At 50.7% G+C, this 27,980-nt stretch overlaps 1 protein-coding gene across 1 annotated transcript in view; it reads left to right on the forward strand.

Annotated features, from left to right (window-relative positions):
• Window positions 1-27,980, forward strand: part of sspo (SCO-spondin) — a gene marked incomplete at its 5' end in the record, with an annotated part of 592,643 nt that overhangs the window by 25,150 nt on the left and 539,513 nt on the right. The window contains 6 exons of the mRNA XM_080183006.1: window positions 17,952-18,138; window positions 18,740-19,037; window positions 19,564-19,633; window positions 22,253-22,373; window positions 24,160-24,373; window positions 24,878-25,019. Coding sequence (XP_080039132.1) covers window positions 17,952-18,138; window positions 18,740-19,037; window positions 19,564-19,633; window positions 22,253-22,373; window positions 24,160-24,373; window positions 24,878-25,019 — 1,032 coding nt within the window. The remainder of the gene's footprint in view (window positions 1-17,951; window positions 18,139-18,739; window positions 19,038-19,563; window positions 19,634-22,252; window positions 22,374-24,159; window positions 24,374-24,877; window positions 25,020-27,980) is intronic.

A 27,980-nucleotide genomic window follows, 5' to 3' on the forward strand; every position in this document is an offset into this window, starting at 1 on the left:
GCCTCTCTCTCTCTCTCTCTCTCTCCGTGCCTCTCTCTCTCTCTCTCTCCGTGCCTCTCTCTCTCTCTCTCTCCGTGCCTCTCTCTCTCTCTCTCTCTCCGTGCCTCTCTCTCTCTCTCTCTCTCCGTGCCTCTCTCTCTCTCTCTCTCTCCGTGCCTCTCTCTCTCTCTCTCTCCGTGCCTCTCTCTCTCTCTCCGTGCCTCTCTCTCTCTCTCCGTGCCTCCCTCTCTCTCTCTCTCCGTGCCTCCCCCTCTCTCTCTCTCCGTGCCTCTCTCCCTCTCCGTGTCTCTCTCTCCATGCCTCTCTCTGTCTCTCTATCTAGGTGGTGGTTGATGGGAAATGTTCATCCTGGAGTTCAGTTACTAGTAGTATACCATAAGGATCTGTTTTGGGGCCACTGTTAGAACGTAGAACATAGAACATTACAGCGCAGTACAGGCCCTTCGGCCCTCGATGTTGCGCCGACCAGTGGAACCAATCTAATGACCCTCTAACCTAAACTATTCCAATGTTATCTATATGCCTATCCACTGACCATTTGAACGCCCTTAAAGTTGGCGAGTCCACAACTGCTGCAGGCAGGGCATTCTACGCCCTTACTACCCTCTGAGTAAAGAACCTACCTCTGACATCCGTCCTATAATTACCACCCCTTAATTTAAAGCTATGCACCCTGTGTTAGCCATCACCATCCGAGGAAAAAGGCTCTCACTGTCCACCCTATCTAACCCTCTGATCATCTTGTATGCCTCAATTAGGTCACCTCTTAACCTTCTTCTCTCGAACAAAAACAGCCTCAAGTCCCTCAGCCTTTCCTCATAAGACCTTCCCACCATACCAGGCAACATCCTGGTAAACCTCCTCTGCACCCTTCCAATGCCTCCACATCTTTCTTGTAATGCAGCGACCAGAACTGTACGCAATACTCCAAGTGCGGCCGCACCAGAGTTTTGTACAGTTGCAACATGACCTCACGGCTCCGAAATTCAATCCCTCTACCAATAAAAGCTAACGCACCGTACGCCTCCTTAACAACCTTATCAACCTGGGTGCCAACTTTCAGGGATCTGTACACATGTTGTTTGTCATTTTTATAAATGACCTTGATGAGGGTGTAGAAGGATGGATTAGTAAATTTGCTGACGACACCAAAGTCAGAGGAGTTGTAGACAGTGAGGATGGATGTTACAGTTTACAGAGGGACATAGATAAGCTGCAGAGCTGGGCCGAGAGGTGGCAAATGGAGTTTAATGCGGAAAAGTGTGAAGTGATTCACTTTGGAAGTAGTAACAGGAATACAGAGTATTGGGCTAATGATAAGTTAGAACATAGAAAAACTACAGCACAATACAGGCCGTTCGGCCCACAAAGTTGTGCTGAACATGTCCCTACCGTAGAGATTACTCGGCTTACCTATAACCCACTGTCTTACTAAGTTCCATGTACTTATCTAAAAGTCTCTTAAAAGACCCTATCGAATCTGCCTCTGCCACCGACGGCAGCCGATTCCACGCATCCACCACCCTCTGAATGAAAAAATTACCCCTAACATCTCCTCTGTACCTGTTCCCCAGCACCTTAAACCTGTGCCCGCTTGTGGCAGCCATTTCAGCCCTGGGAAAAAACCTCCGAGTATCCACTTGATCAATATCTCTCAACATCTTATACACCTCTATCAGGTCTCCTCTCACCCTTTGTCTCTCCAAGGAGAAAAGGCCGAGTTCACTCAAGCTAGGGGTGAGTAATTATAAAGGGGTGGTAATTACAAAAGGGTGGTAATTATAGGACGGATGTTAGAGGTAGGTTCTTTACTCAGAGGGTAGTAAGGGCGTGGAATGCCCTGCCTGCAGCAGTTGTGAACTCGCCAACTTTAAGGGCGTTCAAATGGTCAGTGGATAGGCATACGGATAACATTGGAATAGTTTAGGTTAGAGGGTTATTAGATTGGTTCCACTGGTCGGCGCAACGTCGAGGGCCGAAGGGCCTGTACTGCGCTGTAATGTTCTATGTTCTATCCTCATAAGGCATGCCACCCAATCCAGGCAACATCCTTGTAAATCTCTGCACCCATTCAATAGCTTCCACATCCTTCCTGTAGTGAGGCGACCAGAACTGCGCACAGTACTCCAAGTGGGGTCTGACAAGGGTCCTATAAAGTTGCAGCATTATCTCCCGACTCCTAAACTCAGTCCCTCGATTGATGAAGGCCAGTACACCACATGCCTTCTTAACCACAGCTTCAACCTGCGCAGCTGCTTTGAGCGTCCTATGAACTCAGGACCCCAAGATCCTTCTGATCTTCCACACTGCCAAGAGTCCCACCATTAATATTATATTCTGCCATCCTATTTGACCTGCCAAAATGAATCACTTCACACTTATCTGGATTGAAGTCCATCTGCCACTTTTCCACCCAGTCTTGCATCCTATCAGTGTCTCGCTGCAACTTCTGACATCCCTCCAGACTATCCACAACACCACCAACCTTTGTGTCATCTGCAAACTTACCAACCCATCCCTCCACTTCCTCATCCAGGTCATTTATCAAAATCACAAACAGCAAGGGTCCCAGAACAGATCCCTGGGGCACTCCACTGGTGACCGACCTCCATGCAGAATATGACCCATCTATAACCACTCTTTGCCTTCTGTGGGCTAGCCAGTTCTGGATTCACAAAACAATGTCCCCTTGGATCCCATGCCCCTCACTTTCTCAATAAGCCTTGCATGGGGCACCTTATCATAACGCATGATCTGCCTTTGACAAAGCCGAGCTGACTATTCTTAATCATATTATACCTCTCCAAATGTCCATAAATCCTGCCTCTCAGGATCTTCTCCATCAACTTACCAACCACTGAGATTAGCCTCACTGGTCTATAATTTCCTGGGCTATCTCTACTCCCTTTCTTGCATAAAGGAACAACATCCACAATCCTCAAATCATCCGGAATTTCTCCCGTCTCCATTGATGATGCAAAGATCATCGCCAGAGGCCCAGCAATCTCCTCCCTCGCCTCCCACAGTAGCCTGGGGTACATCCCATCCAGTCCCGGCGACTTATCTACTTGATATTTTTCAAAAGCTCCAACACATTCTCTTTCTTAATATCTTTTCAGAAGCTTTTCAGTCGCTGCAGGCCTGCACTACAACCACCAAGATCCTTTTCAATACTGAAGTAAAGTGTTCATTCAGTATCTCTGCTATTTCTTCCCGTTCTGTACAAACTTTCCCACCGTCACACTTGATAGGTCCTGTTCTTTCACGTCTTATCCTCTTGATCTTCACATACTTGTAGAATGCCTTGGGGTTTTCCTTATTCCTGCCTGCCAAGGCCTTCTCACGATCCCTTCTGGCTCTCCTAATTTCCTTCTTAAGTTCCTTCCTATTAGCCGTTTACTCTTCTAGATCTCTAACATTACCTAACTCTCTGAACTTTTTGTAAGCTTTCCTTTTCTTCTTGACTCAATTTATTACAACCTTTGTACACCATGGTTCCTGTAACCTACCATAACTTCTCTGTCTCATTGGAACGTTGCTATGCAGAACTCCAGACAAATATTCCCTGAAAATTTGCAACATTTCTTCCGTACATTTCCCTGAGGAAACCTCTTTCCAATTTAAACCTCCAATTTCCTGCCTGATAGCCTCATAATTCCCCTTACTCCAAGTAAACACTTTCCTACCTTGTCTGATCCTATCTCTCTTCAATGCCAGTGTAAATGAGAGAGAATTATGATCATTATCCCCAAAACGCTCTCCCACTGAGAGATCTGACACCTGTCCAGGTTCATTTCCCAATACCAAATCAAGTACAGTCTCTCCTCTTATAGGCTTATCTACATACTGTGTCAAGAAACCCCCCTGAAAACACCTAACAAACTCCTCCCCATCTAAACCCCTTACCCTAGGGAGATTCCAATCAATATTTGGAATTAAAATCTCCCATCACGACAACTCTGTTATTATTACACCTTTCCAGGATCTGTTTCCCAATCTGCACCTCAACATCCCTATCACTATTGGGCGGCCTATAGAAAACACCCAGTAAAGTTATCGACCCCTTCCTGTTCCGAACCTCCACCCACAGAGACTCTGTAGACAATCTCTCCACGGCGTCCACCTTCTCTACAGCCGTGACGCTATCCCTGATCAACAGTGCCACTCCCCCACCTCTTTGCCTCCCTCCCTGTCCCTCTTGAAACATCTGAATCCCAGCACCTGAAGTACCCAGTCCTGTCCCTGAGACATCCAAGTCTCTAATGGCCACCACATCACATTCCCAAGCAGTGATCCACGCTCTAAGCTCATCCACCTTATTCACTACACTCCTTGCGTTAAAATCGACACACCTCAAGCCTTCAGTCTGAGTGCACCCCTTCTCTATCACCTGCCTATCCTCCCTCTCACACTGTCGACAAGCTCTCTCTATTTGTGAGCTAACCTCCTCTCTCCCAGTCACTTCAATTTGATTCCCTCCCCTCAACCATTCTTGTTTAAACTCTCCCCAGTAGCCTTAACAAACCTCCCTGCCAGGATATTGGTCCCCCTGGGATTTAAATGCCACTCGTCCTTTTTGTACAGGTCACACCTTCCCAAAAGAGGTCCCAATGATCCAGAAACCTGAATCCCTGCCCCCTGCTCCAATCCCTCAGCCATGCATTTATCCTCCACCTTATTCCATTCCTGCTCTCGAGGCACAGGCAGCAATCCCGAGATTATTACCTTTGTGGTCCTTCTTCTCAGCTCTCTACCTAACTCCCTATATTCTCCTTTCATGACTTCTTCCCTTTTCCTACCTACGTCAGCGATACCAATACGTACCACGACCTCTGGCTCCTCTCCCTCCCCCTTCAGGATATCTTGGATGTGATCAGAAACATCCCGGATCCCGGCACCAGGGAGGTAAACAACCATTCGAGTTTCTTGACTGCGTCCACAGAATCGCCTGACGACCCCCTCCCCTATAGAGTCCCCTATCACTACTTCTTTCCTCCTCCTTTTCCTTACCCTTCTGAGCTACAGGGCCAGCCTCCGCGCTGGAGGCACAGCCACTGTTGCTTCCACCAGGTAGGCTGTCCCCCCCAACAGTACTCAAACAGGAGTACTTATTGTTAAGGGGCACATCCACTGTGGTACTCTCTAGTACCTGAACTTTCCCTTCCTGACTGTGACCCACTTGCCTGCCTCCTGTGACCCCAGTGTGACCACCTGCCTGTAACTCCTCTCTATCACCTCCTTGTTCTCCCTGACCGGATGAAGGTCCTCGAGCTGCAGTTCCAGTTCCCTAACACATTTCGATAGATTGAACCAGGCAGGTTTAATAATTAGCAATAATTAATAACTAGCTTAATAATATCCTTTCTGTAATAGGGTGACCAGAACTGTACACAGTATTCCAAGTGTGGCCTTACCAATGTCGTGTACAAGTTCAACAAGACGTCCCAACTCCTGTATTCAATGCTCTGATCGATGAAACCAAGCATGCCAAATGCCTTCTTCACCACTCTGTCCACCTGTGACTCCACTTTCAAGGAGTTTTGAACCTGTCCCCCTAGATCTCTTTGTTCTGTAACTCTCCCCAACACCCTCCCATTAACTGAGTAAGTCCTGCCCTGGTTCAATCTAACAAAATGCATCACCTCGCACTTGTCTAGCGAGGGGGATTGAATATAAAAGTAGGGAGGTCTTGCTGCAGCTGTATAGGGCATTGGTGAGGCCGCAGCTGGAGTACTGTGTGCAGTTTTGGTCGCCACACTTACACAAGGATATTTTGGCCTTGGAGGGAGTGCAGAGGAGGTTTACTAGGCTGATACCGGAGTTGAGGGGGTTGAGCTATGAGGAGAGGCTGAATAAACTAGGCTTGTACTCGTTAGAGTTTAGAAGAATGAGGGGAGATCTCATTGAGACGTATAAGATGTTGAATGGGATGGATAGGATAGAGGTGGAGAGGCTCTTCCCGCTCAGAAAGGACAGTAGGACTAGAGGGCACAGCCTCAAGATAAAGGGGGGGGCGGTTTAGAACGGAGTTGAGGAGGAACTTCTTCACTCAAAGGGTGGTGAATCTCTGGAATTCTCTGCCCGTTGAAGTGGTGGAGGCTACCTCGCTAAATATTTTTAAGACACAGGTTGATGGGTTTTTGATAAACGTGGGGATTACGGGTTATGGGGAGAGGGCGGGAATGTGGAACTGAGCCACGACAGATCAGCCATGATCTTATTGAATGGCGGGGCAGGCTCGAAGGGCTAGATGGCCTACTCCTGCTCCTATTTCTTATGTTCTTATGTTCTTATGTCTAAATTAAACTCCATCCGCCATTCATATAATTATCCACCTGGATAATTCTCTCACTCTCAAACCCATATGTTAAATGTTGTGGGGGGGTCGTCAGGGCCTGGTTCAGAGCGCTGAGGGGAGGAGGGGCAGTTCCAGGGTTAACGTTATGTGAGGTGTGATTGACAAGGTTCGCTCGATCCCGAGTAAGCTGATGTGATTTACCGTTGATATTTGACCTGATGGTCTCTCTCTCTCTCGTGAACTGGTGACCTTTCTGCAATGATATGCCAAGGTATATCCATCTCTCTCAGAATCTGACAACTCACCATTCCTCGCTGCCTCCCTCTATCTCCCCAGATACTCTCTCCACAACTCCTGGACCCAGTTCAGCCTCCAGGCCAGCTCCATATTCACCAGGACACAAAGAATGTCAGCAAGGGGAATTCCGCTGTCACAATGGCCTCTGTATCCAGGCAGGGACAGCAGGACTGGTCTGCAATGGAATTAATGACTGTGGCGATGCTTCCGATGAGCTGTACTGTGGTGAGTGAAAATCATCTCTCAACATAGTCGACAGACAGAGAAACACAAACTCAAAGCAGGAGACCATTTGGCCCTTCGAGCCTGCTCCACCATTCATTACAATCACAGCTGATCATAAGAACATAAGAACATAAGAAATAGGAGCAGGAGTAGGCCATCTAGCCCTTCGAGCCTGCCCCGCCATTCAATAAGATCATGGCTGATCTGTCGTGGCTCAGTTCCACTTTCCCGCCCTCTCCCCATAACCCTTAATCCCCTTTCTTATCAAAAACCCATCAACCCGCGTCTTAAAAATATTTAGCGAGGCAGCCTCCACCACTTCAACGGGCAGAGAATTCCAGAGATTCACCACCCTTTGAGTGAAGAAGTTCCTCCTCAACTCCGTTCTAAACCGCCTCCCCTTTAAATTCAATATCCTGATCCCCTTCCCCCCATATCCCTCGATCCCTTTAGCCCCAAAGAGCGATTTCTTCTTGAAATTACAAAATGTTTTGGCCTCAACTACATTCTGTGGGAGTGAATTCCACACATTCACCACCCTCTGGGTGAAGAAATTTCTCCTCACCTCAGTTCTAAAAGGTTTACCCCTTATCCTCAAACTATGACCTGCAGTTCTGGATTCCCCCCACCATTGGGAACATTCTTTCTGAATCTACCCTGTCTAATCCTGTTAGAATTTTATAAGTTTCTATGCGATCCCCTCTCATAGAGATCCCTCTTAGGGATACAAACAAATGGTTTAGTTGGACCAATGGGCAGCACAGGTTTGGAGGGCCGAAGGGCCTGCTTCCTGTGCTGTACTGTTCTTTGTTCTTGTTTTTTTTTTGCTCACTCCTCTAAACTCCAGTGAATATAATCTTAACTGACTTAGCCTCTCCTCATCCGACAGACCTGCTATCCCAGGAATCAGCCTGGTAAAGACCCTTGTAATACTCCACTTGGAGTACTGTGCACAGTTCTGGTCACCTCACTATAGGAAGGACGTAGAAGCTGTTGAAAGGGTGCAGAGGAGATTTACAAGGATGTTGCCTGGATTGGGAGGCATGCCTTATGAAGATAGGTTGAGGGAGCTGGGACTCTTCTCCCTGGAGAGGCGTAGGTTGAGAGGTGACCTGATAGAGGTTTATAAAATGTTGAGAGGAATAAATAGGGTGGATTCTCGGAGGCTATTTCCCTGGGTTGAAATGGTCGCTACGAGAGGACACAGATTTAAGGTGCAGAGAAGCAAGTACAGAGGAGATGTTAGGGGTAAATTTTTCACTCAGAGGGTGGTGAGTGAATGGAATCGGCTGCCGTCGGTGGTGGTGGAGGCGAACTCGCTGGGGTCTTTTAAAAGACTTCTGGATGAGTATATGGGACCTAATGGGATTGGGGGTTATAGTTAGGTCTATGGCTTAGTAGGTATAGAAGTGATCGGCGCAACTAGTGGGCCAAAGGGCCTGTTTGTGCTGTAGTGTTCTATGTTCTATGTTGTAAACCTTCACTGTACTCCCTCTATAGCAAGGAACATCCTTCCTCAATACTCCATAATACGCCAGGTGTGGCCTCACCAACGCCCTGTACAATTGCAGCAAAACCTCCCTATCCCGATACTCAAATCCTCTCGCTATGAACATACCATTTCACTTCTTTACTGCCTGCTGTACCTGCGCGCTTACTTTCAGCGACTGATGCACGAGGACACCCAAGGTCTCACTGAGTATCCACCTCTCTCAGTTTACACCCATTCAAGTAATAATGTCTCTTCCTTTTCTCTCAATGTCGTTAATTGTCTTCAACATTCTCAATACCTGAGTTTATATAGCCTCTGGATTTGAGAATTCTAAAGATTCACCCCCCTCTGAGTGAAGAAATTCCTCCTCATCTGAGTCCCAAATGGCCTGCCCCTTACTCTGAGACTGTGTCCCTGCTTCTGGACACAACCAGCCCAAAGAAACATCTGACCCACATCCACACTCTCACACTCTGTGAGAATTTGGAGAGTTTTAATGAGATCACCTCTTATTCTTCAAACTCGAGAGGATGCAGACCCAGTTTCCTCAATCTCTGCTCAACACAATCCCACTATCCCAGGAATCAGTCTCTGACAAATCTCTCCTTTTCCAAAGAAGGATGTTAAAACTCTACACAATACCCCAGGGACAGTCTCACCAAGACTCGATACAATTTGACTCCAGCACTCTCATCCCCTCACAGTGCAGGCCACCCGAACTTTTGCTTTCCTAATTGCTTGCTGTATGATTCCTTTTAGTGACCCCTGTCTGAGGACACCCAGATCCCTTTGGATATCAACACTTGCCAATCCCTCTCCATTTAGAGGACTGTAGACAGGGCTTTAAACTAATTGGGCGGGGGGGTGGGGGGGGCGGGGAGGGCGTGAGGGTAGGTGACATTACGGGGCCTAAAGTTAAGGAGAGGGTACAGGTAAGGGTAGAGGCCGAGGATGTCCCAATAATAGAGGGAGTAAGGGGCGTGAGTATGGTTGGTGGCGTTCCGGCAAATAAGGTCCAGGTGAAGGCTGGGATGAAGGTGCTTTATCTGAATGCGCGAAGCATTAGGAATAAAGTGGATGAGCTGGTGGCGCAGATCAGCACAAATGGATATGATCTGGTGGCCATTACAGAGACGTGGCTGCAAGGTGACAGGGACTGGGAGCTGAATGTCCAGGGGTATCAAGTGTTTAGGAAGGATAGGCAGGAGGAAAAAGGGGGAGGGGCGTAGCTCTGCTGATTAAGGATAGCATCAGGGTGGTAGCAAGGGATGATATTGGAGCCAAGGAGCAGAACGTGGAATCGTTGTGGGTAGAGATTAGGAAAAGCAAAGGGAGGAAGACGCTGGTGGATGTCGTCTATAGGCCCCCGAATAATGATCTGGAGGTGGGGCGGGCTGTTAACGCGCAAATAAGTGCGGCATGCAGGAATGGGACGGCCGTAGTTATGGGGGATTTCAATCTGCACATTGATTGGTCGACCCATGTTGGACGCGGTGGGCTCGAGGAGGAGTTCTTGGAATGCTGCCGGGATAGTTTCCTGGAACAGGGTGTGTTGGAGCCGACGAGGGAGCGAGCTATCTTGGATCTGGTGCTATGTAATGAGGCGGGTAGAATTAGGGACCTTGCGGTGAAGGATCCTCTTGGGGAGAGTGATCATTGTATGGTGGAGTTTCTGTTGCAGATAGAGGAGGAGAAAGTGGGTTCCCGGACACGTGTCCTTTGTTTGAATAGAGGGGAGTACGGTAGGATGAGAGAAGAATTGGCGAATGTGGACTGGGGGAGCGCGTTGGAAGGTAGGTCTGCTGAGGAGCAGTGGAGGATCTTTAAGGAGATCTTTCTTGGTGCTGAGCAGAAATTTATTCCAATGGTCAAAAAGGACAGTAGGAGGAGAGGTAATAAGCTGTGGATAACGAAGGAGGTGAAGGAAAGTGTTAAATTAAAAGCGGAGGCGTTTAGAGTAGCTAAGAGCAGTGGGCGAGAAGAGGATTGGGAGAGGTTTAAATGTCAACAAAGATTGACAAAGAAGTTGATAAAGAAGGGTAGGAGAAACTATGAAGCTGGGCTAGCGCTTAATATAAAAAAGGATAGCAAGAGTTTTTGTAAATACATGAAAGGGAAGAGGCTGGCTAGGGTGAACGTTGGCCCCTTAGAGGATGAGAAGGGGGACTTAGTGGTAGGGGATGGGGAAATGGCTGAGGTCTTGAATAACTTTTTTGTTTCTGTCTTCACGGAGGAGGACGTGAATAATTTGCCGGATGTTAGAGATGGAAAGGTGGTAGGACTGGAGGGTCTTAATGACATTACTGTTACCAGAGAGGTGGTGCTCGACAGACTGGAGGGGCTGATTGTGGACAAGTCCCCAGGACCGGATGGAATGCATCCGAGGGTCCTGAAAGAAATGGCGGAGGTGATAGTGGATGCCTTGGTGGTTATTTTCCAGACGTCGCTGGATTCCGGGGAAGTGCCGGAAGATTGGAAAACGGCTAATGTTACGCCGTTGTTTAAGAAGGGTGCCAGGCAAAAGGCGGGGAATTATAGGCCGGTTAGTTTAACGTCTGTTGTAGGTAAAATGTTAGAATCGTCATCAATGAGGAAATAACGAGGCATCTTGAGAGGAACTGCTTGATAGAGCAGACGCAGCACGGTTTCGTTAAAGGGAAGTCGTGTCTGACAAATTTACTGCAGTTCTATGAGGATGTGTCTAGTGCGGTGGATAGAGGAGAGCCGGTGGATGTGGTCTTTCTTGATTTTCAGAAGGCGTTTGACAAGGTACCTCACAAGAGGTTATTGCAGAAGGTAAGGGGGCATGGAGTTGGGGGTAGGGTGTTAGCGTGGATAGAGGACTGGTTGTCAAATAGGAGGCAGAGAGTGGGGATCAGTGGGTGCTATTTGGATTGGCGGATGGTGGAGTGCCCCAGGGGTCGGTGCTGGGGCCTCAGCTATTTACCATTTATATAGATGATCTGGAGGAGGGAACCGAATGTAGGGCGTCGAAATTTGCTGATGACACCAAAATTGGTGGAAAGACAAATTGTGCGGAGGGTGGTGAGAGTCGACAGAAGGATCTAGATAGGCTGGGCGAATGGGCCAGGAAATGGCAGATGGAATTTAATGTTGGCAAGTGCGAGGTGGTCCACTTTGGTAGGAATAATGGTAGGAAGGACTATTACTTACGTGGCGAAAAACTGCAGCAGGCGACGGTGCAGAGGGACCTCGGGGTCCTTGTGCATGAGTCGCAAAAACCCAGCTTGCAGGTGCAGCAGGTGGTCAGGAAGGCGAATGGGATGCTGGCCTTCATCGCGAGGGGGATTGAATATAAAAGTAGGGAGGTCTTGCTGCGGCTGTATAGGGCATTGGTGAGGCCGCAGCTGGAGTACTGTGTGCAGTTTTGGGCGCCATACTTACGCAAGGATATTTTGGCCTTGGAGGGAGTGCAGAGGAGGTTTACTAGGCTGATGCCGGAGTTGAGGGGGTTGAGCTATGAGGAGAGGCGAATAAATTAGGCTTGTACTCGTTAGAGTTTAGAAGAATGAGGGGAGATCTCATTGAGACGTATAAGATGATGAATGGGATGGATAGGATAGAGGTGGAGAGACTCTTCCCGCTCAGAAAGGATAGTAGGACTAGGGGGCACAGCCTCAAGATAAAGGGGGGGCGGTTTAGAACGGAGTTGAGGAGGAACTTCTTCACTCAAAGGGTGGTGAATCTCTGGAATTCTCTGCCCGTTGAAGTGGTGGAGGATACCTCGCTAAATATTTTTAAGACGCGGGTTGATGGGTTTTTGATAAGAGAGGGGATTAAGGGTTATGGTGAGAGGGCGGGAATGTGGAACTGAGCCAAGACAGATCAGCCATGATCTTATTGAATGGCGGGGTAGGCTCGAAGGGCTAGTTGGCCTACTCCTGCTCCTATTTCTTATGTTCTTATGTTTTGTCTACCCAAATGGATAAATCCACAAATATTCACATTCTACGCCATTGCCATGTTCATGTTCACTCAGAGCCTGTCCAATTCCATCGAACCATAGAAAATTACAGCTCAGAAACAGGCCTTTTGGCCCTTCTTGTCTGTGCTGAACCATTTTTTGCCTAGTCCCACTGACCTGCACTTGGACCATATCCCTCCACATCCCTCTCATCCATGAACCCATCCAAGTTTTTCTTAAATGTTAAAAGTGACCCCACATTTACCACTTTATCCGGCAGCTCATTCCACACTCTCACCACTCTCTGTGTGAAGAATCCCCCGCTAATATTCCCTTTAAACTTTTCTCCTTTCACCCTTAATCCATGCCCTCTGGTTTTTTTCTCCCCTAGCCTCAGTGGAAAAAGCCTGCTTGCATTCACTCTATCTATACCCATCAAAATCTTATACACCTCTATCAAATCTCCCCTCATTCTTCTATGCTCCAGGGAATAAAGTCCTAACCTATTCAATCTCTCTCTGTAACTCAGCTTCTCAAGCCCCAGCAACATCCTTGTGAACCTTCTCTGCACTCTTTCAACCTTATTTACATCCTTCCTGTAACTAGAACAAAGAACAGTACAGCACAGGAAACAGGCCCTTCGGCCCTCCAAGCCTGCCCCGCTTATTGGTCCAACTAGACCATTCGTTTGTATCCCTCCAGTCCCAGTCTGTTCGTGTGGCTATCCAGATAAGTCTTAAACAATCCCAGTGTGTCCGCCTCCTCCACCCTACTCGGCAGCGCATTCCAGGCCCCCACCACCCTCTGTGTAAAATACGTCCCTCTGATATCTGAGTTAAACCTCACCCCTCTCACCTTGAACCTGTGACCCCTCGTGTTTGTTGCCTCTGACCTGGGAAAAAGCTTCCCACTGTTCACCCTATCCATACCCTTCATAATTTTATACACCTCTATCAGGTGTCCCCTCATTCTCCATCGTTTCAGGGAGAACAACCCCAGTTTACCCAATCTCTCCTCATAGCTTTTGGCCTTTTGGGCCTTTTGGCCTTGGAGGGAGTGCAGAGGAGGTTTACTAGGCTGATTCCGGAGTTGAGGGGGTTGAACTATGAGGAGAGGCTGAATAAACTAGGCTTGTACTCGTTAGAGTTTAGAAGAATGAGGGGAGATCTCATTGAGACGTATAAGATGTTGAATGGGATGGATAGGATAGAGGTGGAGAGGCTCTTCCCGCTCAGAAAAGACAGTAGGACTAGAGGGCACAGCCTCAGGATAAAGGGGGGGGGCGGTTTAGAACGGAGTTGAGGAGGAACTTCTTCACTCAAAGGGTGGTGAATCTCTGGAATTCTCTGCCCGTTGAAGTGGTGGAGGCTGCCTCGCTAAATATTTTTAAGACGCGGGTTGATAGGTTTTTGATAGGCAAGGGAATTAAGGGTTATGGGGAGAGGGCGGGAATGTGGAACTGAGCCACGACAGATCAGCTATGATCTTATTGAATGGCGGGGCAGGCTCGAGGGGCTAGATGGCCTACTCCTGCTCCTATTTCTTATGTTCTTATGTTCTTAGCTAATACCCGCCATACCAGGCAACATCCTGGTAAACCTTCTCTGCACACTCTCCAAAGCCTCCATGTCCTTCTGGTAGTGCGGCGACCAGAACTGGATGCAGTCTTCCAAATGTGGTCTAACCAACGTTCTATACAGCTGTAACATCAGACTCCAGCTTTTATACTCTATACCCCGTCCTACAAAGGCAAGCATACGGTGTCTTGGCGTTTATTGGTAGGGGGATTGAATTTAGGAGTCGCAGCGTCATGTTGCAACTGTACACAACTCTGGTGCGGCCGCACTTGGAGTACTGTGTGCAGTTCTGGTCCCCACATTATAGGAAGGATGTGGAGGCTTTGGAGAGGGTGCAGAGGAGGTTTACCAGGATGTTGCCTGGTATGGAGGGGAGGTCCTATGAGGAGAGGCTGAGGGATTTGGGGTTGTTTTCGCTGGAAAGAAGGCGGCTAAGAGGGGATCTTATTGAAACATATAAGATGATTAGAGGTTTAGATAGGGTGGATAGTAATAGCCTTTTTCCTCGGATGGAGAAATCTAGCACGACGGGGCATGGCTTTAAATTAAGGGGTGATAGTTATAGGACGGATGTCATGGGTAGGTTCTTTACCCAGAGGGTGGTGAGGGATTGGAATGCCCTGCCTGCTGCAGTTGTAAATGCGCCTAGTTTGGGGGCGTTTAAGAGATCCGTGGATAGGTTTATGGACGAGAAGGGATTGGTTTAGGTTAGTGGGTCATTGTTTTGTAACTGGTCGGCGCAACATCGTGGGCCGAAGGGCCTGTTCTGCGCTGTAATGTTCTAATGTTCTAATATGCCTTCTTCACCACCCTCTCTACCTGTGATGCCACCTTCAAGGGTCTGTGGACTTGCACACCCAGGTCCCTCTGTGTGTCTGTACTCCTGATGGTTCTGCCATTTATTGTATAACTCACCCCTACATTAGATCTACCAAAATGCATCAGTTCACATTTATCTGGATTAAATTCCATCTGCCATTTCTCCGCCCAATTTTCCAGCCTATCTATATCCTCCTGTATTCTCTGACAATGTTCATCGCTATCCGCAACTCCAGCCATCTTTGTGTCATCTGCAAACTTGCTGATAACACCAGTTACACCTTCTTCCAGATAATTTATATATATCACAAATAGCAGAGGTCCCAGTACAGAACCCTGCGGAACACCACTGGTCACAGACCTCCAGCCGGAAAAAGACACTTCCACTGCTACCCTCTGTCTTCTGTGGCCAAGGCAGTTCTCCACCCATCGAGCTAGTTCACCTTTGATCCCGTGAGATTTAATCTTTTGCACCAACCTGTCATGAGGGACTTTGTCAAACCCTTTACTAAAATCCATATAGACGACATCCACGGCTCTTCCCTCATGAACCGTTTATGTCACCTCCTCAAAAAACTCCACCAAATTTGTGAGACATGACCTCCCTCTTACAAAACCATGCTGTCTGTCACTAATGAGATTATTCCGTTCTAAATGTCCATACATCCTATCTCTAAGAATCCTCTCCAACAACTCCCCTACCACGGACGTCAAGCTCACCGGCCTATAATTACCCAGGTTATCCTTGCTACCCTTCTTAAATAACGATACCACATTCACTATCCTCGAATCCTCAGGGACCTCACCTGTGTTCAGTGAAGAAACAAAGATTTGTGTCAGAGGCCCAGCAATTTCATCTCTTGTCTCCCTGAGCAGTCTAGGATAGATGCCATCAGGCCCTGGGGATTTGTCAGTTTTAATGTTCCCTCAGAAACCTAACACTTCCTCCCTTGTATTGGAGATTTTCTCTAACGGGTCAACACTTCCCTCTGAGACACTCCCAGATAAGTCCCTCTCCTTTGTGAACATTAGTGGACCAAAACTGTACACAATACTCTAAATTTGGCCCCACCAATGTCTTATACAACCTCACCGTAACATTCCAATTCTTATACTCAATACTTCGATTTATAAAGGCCAGTGTACCAAAAGCACTCTTTACGACCCTATCTATCTGTGACGACACTTTTAGGGAATTATGTACCTGTATTCCCAGATCCCTCTGTCCTACTGCACTCTTCAGAGTCCTACCATTTACCCTGTACGTTCTACTTTGGTTTGTCCTTCCAAAGTGCAATACCTCACACTTGTCTGCGTTAAATTCCATTTGCCATTTTTCAACCCATTTTTCTAGTTGGTCCAAATCCCTCTGCAAGCTTTGAAAACCTTCCTCACTGTCCACTACACCTCCAATCTTTGTATCATCAGCAAATTTGCTGATCCAATTTACCACATTATCATCCAGATCATTGATATAGATGACAAACAACAATGGACCCAACACCGATCCCTGCAGCACACCACTAGTCACAGGCCTCCACTCAGAGAAGCAATCCTCCACTATCACTCTCTGGCTTCTTCCATTGAGTAAGAAGTCTCACAACACCAGGTTTGAGTCCAACCAGTTTATTTGATAGTAAACCCATAAGCTTTCGGAAACGGTGTTCCTTCATCAGGTGTGTGGAAGATTACTATCAAATAAACCTGTTGGACTTTAACCTGGTGTTGTGAGACTTCTAACTGTGTTTACCCCGGTCCAATGCCGGCATCTCCACATCATTCTTCCATTGAGCTAGTGTCTAATCCAATTTACTACCATTCCATGTATACCTATATTTCCCCTTGAAGTTCTTTGCACCCTCCTCACAACGCACGTTCCACCCTCGTTTTACATCACCAGCAAACTTGGAAATATTACACCTTCTCTCCCCCATCCTCCAGCCTTGCCTGCTCTCTCCCCCATCCTCCAGCCTTGCCCTCTCTCTCCTCCATCCTCCAGCCTTGCCCTCTCTCTCCCCCATCCTCCAGCCTTGCCCACTCTCTCCCCCATCCTCCAGCCTTTGCCTGCTCTCTCCCCCATCCTCCAGCCTTGCCCGCTCTCTCCCCCATCCTCCAGCCTTGCCCGCTCTCTCCTCCATCCTCCAGCCTTGCCCACTCTCTCCCCCATCCTCCAGCCTTGCCCACTCTCTCCCCCATCCTCCAGCCTTTGCCCGCTCTCTCCCCCTTCCTCCAGCCTTGCCCGCTCTCTCCCCCTTCCTCCAGCCTTGCCCGCTCTCTCCCCCATCCTCCAGCCTTGCCCGCTCTCTCCCCCTTCCTCCAGCCTTGCCCGCTCTCTCCCCCTTCCTCCAGCCTTGCCCGCTCTCTCCCCCTTCCTCCAGCCTTGCCCGCTCTCTCCCCCTTCCTCCAGCCTTGCCCGCTCTCTCCCCTTTCCTCCAGCCTTGCCCGCTCTCTCCCCCTTCCTCCAGCCTTGCCCGCTCTCTCCCCCTTCCTCCAGCCTTGCCCGCTCTCTCCCCCTTCCTCCAGCCTTGCCCGCTCTCTCCCCCTTCCTCCAGCCTTGCCCGCTCTCTCCCCCTTCCTCCAGCCTTGCCCGCTCTCTTCCCCTTCCTGCTTTCCACTCTCCTTCCATTTCCTGCTCTTCATTCCTCTCCTGCCTCACCATACCCCAGATCACTTTGGGCAATCTCTCTGTGTTTGTAGATGTGAGTGCGGGGGCATCAGCACGTCGGGTGTGAGTGCGTGGGGCAACGGGTGCGCACACAGTGGGTGTGAACTGTGTCATGTGTGTGGACAGGAGTGAATGCTATATGTGGGAGCACATGTCATGTGTCTGTGAGCCATGTGTACGAGCGGGCACCGGGAGTATGTGTGTGTTGGGAGAGTGCTGAGACTGGTGTGAGCCAGAAGCGTGTGTGCGCGTGCCCTGTGCGTGCATGGTGTGTGCATGTCGGGTGTGTGCACATGTGCCATGCGAGTGCCAGGAATGTGTGTGTGTGCTGTGTGCGAGATGGAAGTGTGTGTATGTGCCTTTTGTGTGTGTCAGGAGCACGTGTGTGTGCTGTGTGTTAGCCTAGAGTGAGTGTGCGTGCTGTATGTGCATGCTGGGAGCATGTGTGTATGCTGTGTGCACGCTGTGCGTGTGGCAGGAGTGTGTTTGCATGTTGTGTGTGCCATGTGTGTGCGTGTGTGCGTGCCGTGTGTGTGTGAATGCGTGCCACGTGTGTGTGTGTGCGCGCATGTGTGCTTGTGTGTGTGTGTTGTATGCCAGCTTGGTGTTCCTCGCTTCCCGCAGTAACTCTGCCATGTGTTGTCCTCCCCCAGGGACTGGCTCCTCTCCCTCTCCCTCTCCCAGAGGTTGTCTCCTGTCGGAATTTCGGTGTGCCGACACGGGAATGTGTATCAGAGCCACTCAGAGATGTGACCGGATGGCCAATTGCGACGATGCCTCTGATGAGATTGGATGTGTCATTCCTACCGGGGACATCACCCAGGCAACGAGCATCACCAGGTACCCAATGGGGCACAGGATTGACCCGCTCCATCCCCCACTGCCCCATACCCACCCTCCGGTCACTCATTCCGTCTTCCACTAACCCACACCCTCCCCGAGTCACTCACTCCATCCCCCACTGACCCATACCCTCTGGTCACTCACTCCATCCCCCACTGACCCATACCCTCCGGTCACTCACTCCGTCTTCCACTAACCCACACCCTCCCCGAGTCACTCACTCCATCCCCCACTGACCCATACCCTCTGGTCACTCACTCCATCCCTCACTGACCCAGACCCTCCCCCGGTCACTCACACTCCATCCCCCACTGACCCATACCCTCTGGTCACTCATAGTCCATCCCTCACTGTCCCACACCCTCTCCCGGTCACTCACTCCATCCCCCACTGACACATACCCTCCCCCGGTCACTCACTCCATTCCCCCACTGACCCAGACCCTCCCCTGGTCACTCACTCCATCCCTCACTGACCCAAACTCCCCTCTGGACATTCACTCTGCCTCTCAATAATCCATACCCACCGGTCACTCACTACTTTCCTGACTGACCTTTTCTGGACACTCACTGACCAGTCACTCTGATTTTGCCCCCAGTGCCACTCAGGAAGAAGAGTTGGTCAGTGCTGTGGTCCTCACTCCACACTCCCCAGGCTCACTGGGCCCAGACCAGACCAGGCCGCTGCCCACTACAGCCACTGACCACTCAGGTATGCTCGGACCATCAGTTCAATTCAAACCAATCACAACCGTTGGTACAGGAGAGAGCTCAGAGACCACAAGCAGCGTCCACTCAGTGACCTCGCCTGACAGAGCTGGAGACCAAGTGTCCGAACAGACTGCGGGGACAAGGCAACCGCCAGTCACACAGGTGGGGACATCGGAACAACGACAAGTACCCCGAACTAACACTGCACATCCTAACGGGGCACACCGGGCTACGGGTCCCACACACACTGACTCTCACTGGGGTACGGGTCCCACACACACTGACTCTCACTGGGATACGGGGTCCCACACACGCTGACCCTCACTGGGGTACGGGTCCCACACACACTGACCCTCACTGGGGTACGGGTCCCACACACACTGACTCTCACTGGGGTATGGGTCCCATACACACTGACTCTCACTGGGGTACGGGTCCCACACACACTGACCCTCACTGGGGTACGGGTCCCACACACACTGACTCTCACTGGGGTACGGGTCCCACACACACTGACCCTCACTGGGGTACGGGTCCCACACACACTGACTCTCACTGGGGTACGGGTCCCACACACACTGACTCTCACTGGGGTACGGGTCCCACACACACTGACTCTCACTGGGGTACGGGTTCCACACACACTGAGTGTCTGGGTGGACTGTCCGGATTGTATTCTGGGATTCACTCTTGGTTTCTATTCCTGTTCCAGGTCAATCCTGTGACCAAACTGTTGGGAATTTCCAAAGCAGTGATTCCACCCACTCAACCTGAGCCCACAGGTATGGACCCCTCTCCCCACGCACTCTCCTCCCCAACTCTTGCCCCCCACCCGGTGATCTCCCCCCCACCCTGCACTCTCCCCCCCCACCCCGTGCACTGCCCCTATGTTCTACCCCCACCCACTCTCATCACTGCGCTCTCCCCACGTGCTCTCAGCCCAACCTTAAGATAGATAAGTCGCCGGGACCGGATGGGATGTACCCCAGGTAACTGTGGGAGGTGAGGGAAGTGATTGCAGAGCCCCTGGTGATGATCTTTGCATCATCGATGGAGACGGGAGAGGTTCCGGAGGATTGGAGGATTGCGGATGTGGTTCCTATTTTCAAGAAAGGGAGCAAGGATAGCACGGGAAATTACCGACCGGTGAGTCTGACCTCAGTGGTTGGTAAGTTGATGGAGAGGATTCTGAGGGACAGGATTTATGAGCATTTAGAGAAGTTTAGAATGATCAGAAATAGTCAGCACGGCTTTGTCAAGGGCAGGCCGTGCCTTATGAGCCTAGTTGAGTTCTTTGAAAATGTGACTAAACACATTGACGAAGGAAGAGCGGTGGACGTGGTTTACATGGACCTCAGCAAGGCGTTTGATAAGATTCCCCATGCAAGGCTTCTTGAGAAGGTGAGAGGGCATGGGATCTAAGGGGCTTTGGCCTTGTGGATCCAGAACTGGCTTGCCTGCAGAAGGCAGAGAGTGGTTGTGGATGGGTCTTTTTCTGCATGGAGGTCGGTCACCAGTGGAGTGCCCCAGGGATCTGTTCTGGGACCCTTGCTGTTTGTCATTTTCATAAATGACCTGGATGAGGAAGTGGAGGGATGGGTTAGTAAGTTTGCCGATGACACGAAGGTCGGTGGTGTTGTCGATAGTCTGGAGGGATGTCAGAAGTTGCAGCGTGACATAGATAGGATGCAAGACTGGGCGGAGAAGTGGCAGATGGACTTCAACGCAGATAAATGTGTAGTGGTCCATTTTGGCAGGACCAATGGGATGAAGGAGTACAATATCAAGGGTAGGAGTCTTAGCAGTGTTGAGGAGCAGAAGGATCTTGGTATCCGGGTCCATAGGACTCTTAAATCGGCCTCGCAAGCGGAGGATGTGGTTAAGAAGGCGTATGGTGTACTGGCCTTCATTAATCGAGGGACTGAGTTTAGGAGTCGGGAGGTAATGCTGCAACTTTATAAGACCCTTGTCAGACACCACTTGGAGTACTGTGCGCAGTTCTGGTCGCCTCACTACAGGAAGGATGTGGAAGCTATTGAGAGGGTGCAGAGGAGATTTACAAGGATGTTGCCTTGACTGGGAGGCATGCCTTATGAAGTTAGGTTGAGGGAACTAGGTCTCTTCTCCCTGGAGAGACGAAGGTTGAGAGGCGACCTGATAGAGGTTTATAAAATGTTGAGAGGAATAGATAGGGTGGATTCTCAGAGGCTATTTCCCAGGGCTGAAATGGTCACTATGAGAGGACACAGGTTTAAGGTGCTGGGAAGCAAGTACAGAGGAGATGTTAGGGGTAAGTTTTTCACTCAGAGGGTGGTGAGTGAGTGGAATCGGCTGCCTTCGGTGGTGGTAGAGGTGAACTCACTGGGGTCTTTTAAAAGACTTCTGGATGAGTACATGGGATTTATTGGGATTGGGAGTTACAGATAGTTCTATGGTCTGGTAGGTATAGATGTGATCGGCGCAACTTGTGGGCCGAAGGGCCTGTTTATGCTGGAGTGTTCTATGTTCTGTGTAACCCTCTGCACTGTGCAATCCCCTCGCGCTCCCCCTCACACCCTCCCCCAGCACTCTTGCCTCGTGCTCTCCTCTGCCTTCTCCTTCTGTGCCCTCTCCCTGCACCCTCAACTGCGTTTTCCATCTGCGCTCTCCCCCCCACACTGCTGTCCTCCCACGCCACCCGCCAGCCCCACTGTGGTCTCTCTGCTGCCCTCTCTGACTCTCCTCTTCCTTTCACACTCTGTTGTCTCACTCCCTCTTTCAACCTCTCCCCCTTCCTCTCTTCCTGTCTCCTTCCCTCCTCCTATCTCTCCCTGTCTTTCCCCCCTCCCTCTCCCTCTTTCCCTCTCTCCTCCTCATTCCCCTCTGCCCCCCCTCCTTCCCTCTCTCCCCCTCACTGTCCTTTTCTCCCCCTCTCTTCCCCCCCCCTCTCTTCCCCCCCCCTCTTCCCCCCCCCTCTCTTCCCCCCCCCCCCTCTCTTCCCCCCCTCCTCTCTTCCCCCCCTCCTCTCTTCCCCCCCTCCTCTCTTCCCCCCCTCCTCTCTTCCCCCCCTCCTCTCTTCCCCCCCTCCTCTCTTCCCCCCCTCCTCTCTTCCCCCCCTCCTCTCTTCCCCCCCTCCTCTCTTCCCCCCCTCCTCTCTTCCCCCCCTCCTCTCTCTCTTTCCCCCCCCCTTCCCCCCCCCTTCCCCCCCTCCCTCTCTTCCCCCCCCTCCCTCTCTTCCCCCCCCTCTCTTCCCCCGTCTCTCTGTCTCTCTCCCCCTCCCGTCTCTCTCTTCCCCGTCTCTCTCTCTCTCTCTCCCCCCGCCGTCTCTCTCTCCTTCCCCCCCTCCCCCTCCCCCTCCCCGTCTCTCTCTCTCTCTTCCCTCCCCCCCGCCCCTGGCTGATTCTCTTTCTCTGGCTCTCCAGGCCTGTGCAGCCTCCCTCTGGGTTTGGAAGATGGTCGGATTCGCTATCAGCAGCTCAGTGCCTCATCACATCGTGAGAGTAACCCCCCGGATGCCGGTCGCCTCAACATCATCCCCAACATGTGAGTCTGATCCAGTGTCCAGCTACTCAGTATCACAGAGAGAGAGCAGAGGGACAGCACACAGGTACCCAGGGACTTGGGGGGTCAAGATATATCCCACAGGGCAAGAGTTATAGCTGGGGGAAAGGAAATTATGATGCGATTAGGCGAGATTTAGGATGTATAGGATGTAAGAACATAAGGAATAGGAGCAGGAGTAGGCCATCTAGCCCTTCGAGCCTGCCCCGCCATTCAATAAGATCATGGCTGATCTGAAGTGGATCAGTTCCACTTTCATAGAACATAGAACATTACAGCGCAGTACAGGCCCTTCGGCCCTCGATGTTGCACCGACCAGTGGAACCAATCTAATGACCCTCTAACCTAAACTATTCCAATGTTATCCATATGTCCATCCACTGACCATTTGAACGCCCTTAAAGTTGGCGAGTCCACAACTGCTGCAGGCAGGGCATTCCACGCCCTTACTACCCTCTGAGTAAAGAACCTACCTCTGACATCCGTCCTATAATTACCACCCCTTAATTTAAAGCTATGTCCCCTTGTGTTAGCCATCACCATCCGAGGAAAAAGGCTCTCACTGTCCACCCTATCTAACCCTCTGATCATCTTGTATGTCTCAATTAGGTCACCTCGTAACCTTCTTCTCTCTAATGAAATTAATCTCAAGTCCCTCAGCCTTTCCTCATAAGACCTTCCCACCATACCAGGCAACATCCTGGTAAACCTCCTCTGCACCCTTTCCAATGCTTCTACATCTCTCCTCTATCCTTCATCAGGGGTAAGTTTTTCACTCAGAGGGTGGTGAGTGAGTGGAACCAGCTGCCGTTGGTGGTGGTGGAGGCAAACTCGTTGGGGTCTTTTAAGAGACTTCTGGATGAGTACATGGGATTTAATGGGATTGGGAGTTATAGATAGGCCTGGTAGGTATGGATATGATCAGCGCAACTTGTGGGCTGAAGGGCCTGTTTGTGCTATGTTCTACCTCCTTACTTTCCTCATGAGCCTACCATGGGGAACCTTGTCAAACGCCTTACTAAAATCCATGTATATGACATCAACTGCTCTACCTTCATCTACACACTCAGTTACCTCGTCAAAGAATTCAATCAAATTTGTGAGGCAGGACTTACCCCTCACGAAACCATGCTGACTATCCCAGATTAAACTGAATCTTTCCAAATGGTCATAAATCATATCTCTCAGGACCCTTTCCATTAACTTACCAACCACCAAAGTTAGACTAACTGGCCTATAATTACCAGGGTCATTCCTATTTCCTTTCTTGAAGAGAGGAACAACATTCACCTCTCTCCAGTCCTCTGGCACATTCCCCTGAAAATTCTGACAACACCAGACTTTTTACTGTGTTTACTCCAGTCCAACGCCGGCACATCCACACCATGACAATCCCCGTGGACAGTGAGGACCCAAAGATCAAAGCTAAAAGCTCCACAATCTCATCCCTTACCTCCCAAAGTATCCTAGGATATATCCCATCTGGTCCAGGGGACTTATCCACCCTCAGGTTTTTCAAAATTGCTAATACATTTTCCCTCAGAACATTTACTTCCTCCAGCCTATCAGCCTGGATCACACTCTCATCCTCAAAAGACAAATTACCATCACTGAATTTAAAAGTTTAAACGGCATCAACACTCCTGACTTGTGCCGTGTCGACAGTGGACAGGCTCTGGGGAGGCAGGAGGGCACCATGTTTCAAGAATAAAAATCACGTTAGTGGTTGTGAAAGGAGATATCCAAATGAAATTCTTTCTCTTGCCAGATTGAACCTGGAGCCAGGCTGGAGTCCAGTGGATTCTGATTCCCATCCATATTTCCAAGTGGATTTCCTGGTTCCTACCTTTGTATCTGGAGTTATTACCCAGGGTGGTACCCGGTCTGGAGGCTTCATCACCAGTTACCGCCTCATGTACAGTTACGATGGTATTCGCTTTGTGAACTACACCGGCAGCAGTGACTGGACACAACCTGCCAGGGTAGGGAGCAGCAGGACAGTGGCCGGGCGGGGGGGGCTGCCCGGCAGGGGGCTGCTGGACGGGGGTTTCCAAGCGGGGGGCTGCCGAGCGGGTGATAGCCGGGTGGGGGGCTGCCGGACATTGGGCAGGGGGTGGTGTTGCTGGGTGGGGAGGGTTTGCTGGGCGGCGGGGGCGGGGGGGGGGGGACGCGCTGGGTGTTGCCGGGCAGGGGTGGGTATCAATGTGCACCCATGGGTCTGTGGCTCTGGGCTGGTGTTAACAGGCTGTTGGGGGGTGGGTGGGGGGTCAGGGTTTTGCCATCTGTTTTGAGGAGTTGTGTTGGGGGGGCAGCAGTCTGCTCATCCTCCCAACATCCCAAACACTCTCCAGCCAATCAGACCCTGCTGCAATGTGGGAGCCCATTTTTACATAGCAAGATCCCACAGACTGTACAGTGAGAACGAGTGGAGTTATTTGCAGTGTCTGTGCCTGTGGGAGTTCTAATAACTTCATTCCGGAATATAGATTTTTCCAGCCAATTCTGACAGTAACAGTCCCGTCAGACAGAACCTCCAGCACCTCATCTTCGCCCGATTCCTGAGGATTATCCCGGTTGATCAGCACAACGGCATTTACCTTCGCACCGAGATCCTGGGCTGCCCCTGGCGTGAGTACAGCCCATGACAGCACCCTGCACCCCCTTACAACACCCTGCGCAAGTTACAGCACCCCGCAGTCTGTTACAGCACCCTGCAGCCTGTTACAACACCCCGCAGCCTGTTACAGCACCATGCACTCCGTTGCGTAGAACATAGAACATTACAGCGCAGAACAGGCCCTTCAGCCCACGATGTTGCGCCGACCAGTTAAAAAACAATGACCCTCTAACCTAAACCAAACCCTTACCATCCATAAACCTATCCACGGATCTCTTAAACGCCCCCAAACTAGGCGCATTTACAACTGCAGCAGGCAGGGCATTCCAATCCCTCACCACCCTCTGGGTAAAGAACCTACCTCTGACATCCGTCCTATAACTACCACCCCTTAATTTAAAGCTATGCCCCCTCGTGCTAGCTTTCTCCATCTGAGGAAAAAGGCTATCACTGTCCACCCTATCTAAACCTCTAATCATCTTATATGTTTCAATAAGATCCCCTCTTAGCCGCCTTCTTTCTAACGAAAACAACCTCAAATCCCTCAGTCTCTCCTCATAGGACCTCCCCTCCATACCAGGCAACATCCTGGTAAACCTCCTCTGCACCCTCTCCAAAGCCTCCACATCCTTCCTATAATGTGGGGACCAGAACTGCACACAATACTCCAAGTGCGGCCGCACCAGAGCTGTGTACAGTTGCAACATGACGCTGCGGCTCCTAAATTCAATCCCCCTACCAATAAACGCCAAGACACCATATGCCTTCCTAACAACCCTATCTACTTGATTCCCAACTTTCAGGGATCTATGTACACAAACACCTAGATCCCTCTGTTCATCCACACTATTCAGAGTCTTACTGTTAGCCCTATACTCGACACATCTGTTATTCCTGCCAAAGTGAATTACCTCACACTTTTCCACATTAAACTCCATCCGCCACCTCTCGGCCCAGCTCTGCAACTTGTCCAAGTCTCCCTGTAAACTATGACACCCTTCATCACTATCTACCACACCTCCGACTTTGGTGTCATCAGCAAATTTACTAATCCACCCAGCTATACCCTCATCCAGATCATTTATAAAAATTACAAACAGCAGTGGCCCCAAAACAGATCCCTGAGGCACACCACTCGTAACTGAACTCCATGTCGAATACTTACCTCAACCACCACCCTCTGTCTCCTATCCGCCAGCCAATTCCTAATCCAATTTCCTAGATCACCCTCAATCCCATACATCTGCAATTTCTGCAGAAGCCTTCCATGCCTTCCAAGCACCCCGCAGCCTGTTACAGCACCATGCACTCCGTTACAGCACCCCGCAGCCTGTTACAGCACTCTGCGCTGAACAGACTGGGAATAGACGGATACAAACGGATGGCCTAGTTAGGAACACGTGATTGGTGCAGGCTTGGAGGGCCGAAGGGCCTGTTCCTGTGCTGTACCGTTCTTTGCGTCTCGTTACAGCACCCTATAGCCTATTACAGCACCATGCACCCCATTACAGCACCCTGCGCCCCATCACAGTCCCCCATGCCCTGTTACAGTATCCGGCGCCCCCCACATCCAAACTTTTACCCCTTCAATTTAATCCCTCCCCTTTAAACCCCTCCACTTTCTTTCCTTCCCCTCCCTCTCTCTTCACCGCCCCCCACCCCCCGGTCTTTCCCGCTCTCTCTTTCCCGCTCTGTCTCTCCCCTTTCTTTTTCCCTCCCTTCCTCTCTCTCGCCCTCTCATTCTCTCCCTCCCTCTCTCTTCTCCCCTCTCTCTTTTCTCCCCCCTCTCTCTTTTCCCCCCTCTCTCTTTCTGTCATCTCCCCCCTTTCTCTTCTTGCCTCCCTCACTCTTTCCCTCTCTCTTTCTGTCATCTCCCCCCTTTCTCTTCTTGCCTCCCTCACTCTTTCCCTCTCTCTCCCTTTCCCTCCCTCCTCTCTCTCCCTTTCCCTCCCTCCTCTCTCTCCCTATCCCTCCCTCCTCTCTCTCCCTATCCCTCCCTCCTCTCTCTCCCTATCCCTCCCTCCTCTCTCTCCCTATCCCTCCCTCCTCTCTCTCCCTATCCCTCCCTCTCTCTCTCCCTATCCCTCCCTCCTCTCTCTCCCTATCCCTCCCTCCTCTCTCTCCCTATCCCTCCCTCCTCTCTCTCCCTATCCCTCCCTCCTCTCTCTCCCTATCCCTCCCTCCTCTCTCTCCCTATCCCTCCCTCCTCTCTCTCCCTATCCCTCCCTCCTCTCTCTCCCTATCCCTCCCTCCTCTCTCTCCCTATCCCTCCCTCCTCTCTCTCCCTATCCCTCCCTCCTCTCTCTCCCTATCCCTCCCTCCTCTCTCTCCCTATCCCTCCCTCCTCTCTCTCCCTATCCCTCCCTCCTCTCTCTCCCTATCCCTCCCTCCTCTCTCTCCCTATCCCTCCCTCCTCTCTCTCCCTATCCCTCCCTCCTCTCTCTCCCTATCCCTCCCTCCTCTCTCTCCCTATCCCTCCCTCCTCTCTCTCCCTATCCCTCCCTCCTCTCTCTCCCTATCCCTCCCTCTCTCTCTCCCTTTCCCTCCCTCCTCTCTCTCCCTTTCCCTCCCTCCTCTCTCTCCCTTTCCCTCCCTCCTCTCTCTCCCTTTCCCTCCCTCCTCTCTCTCCCTTTCCCTCCCTCCTCTCTCTCCCTATCCCTCCCTCCTCTCTCTCCCTATCCCTCCCTCCTCTCTCTCCCTATCCCTCCCTCCTCTCTCTCCCTATCCCTCCCTCCTCTCTCTCCCTATCCCTCCCTCCTCTCTCTCCCTATCCCTCCCTCCTCTCTCTCCCTATCCCTCCCTCCTCTCTCTCCCTTTCCCTCCCTCCTCTCTCTCCCTATCCCTCCCTCCTCTCTCTCCCTATCCCTCCCTCCTCTCTCTCCCTATCCCTCCCTCCTCTCTCTCCCTATCCCTCCCTCCTCTCTCTCCCTATCCCTCCCTCCTCTCTCTCCCTATCCCTCCCTCCTCTCTCT

This window comes from Carcharhinus amblyrhynchos, unplaced genomic scaffold (genome assembly GCF_965287045.1).
Source record: "Carcharhinus amblyrhynchos unplaced genomic scaffold, sCarAmb.v2.hapA chromosome_114, whole genome shotgun sequence".
Classification (NCBI taxonomy): Eukaryota; Metazoa; Chordata; class Chondrichthyes; order Carcharhiniformes; family Carcharhinidae; genus Carcharhinus; species Carcharhinus amblyrhynchos.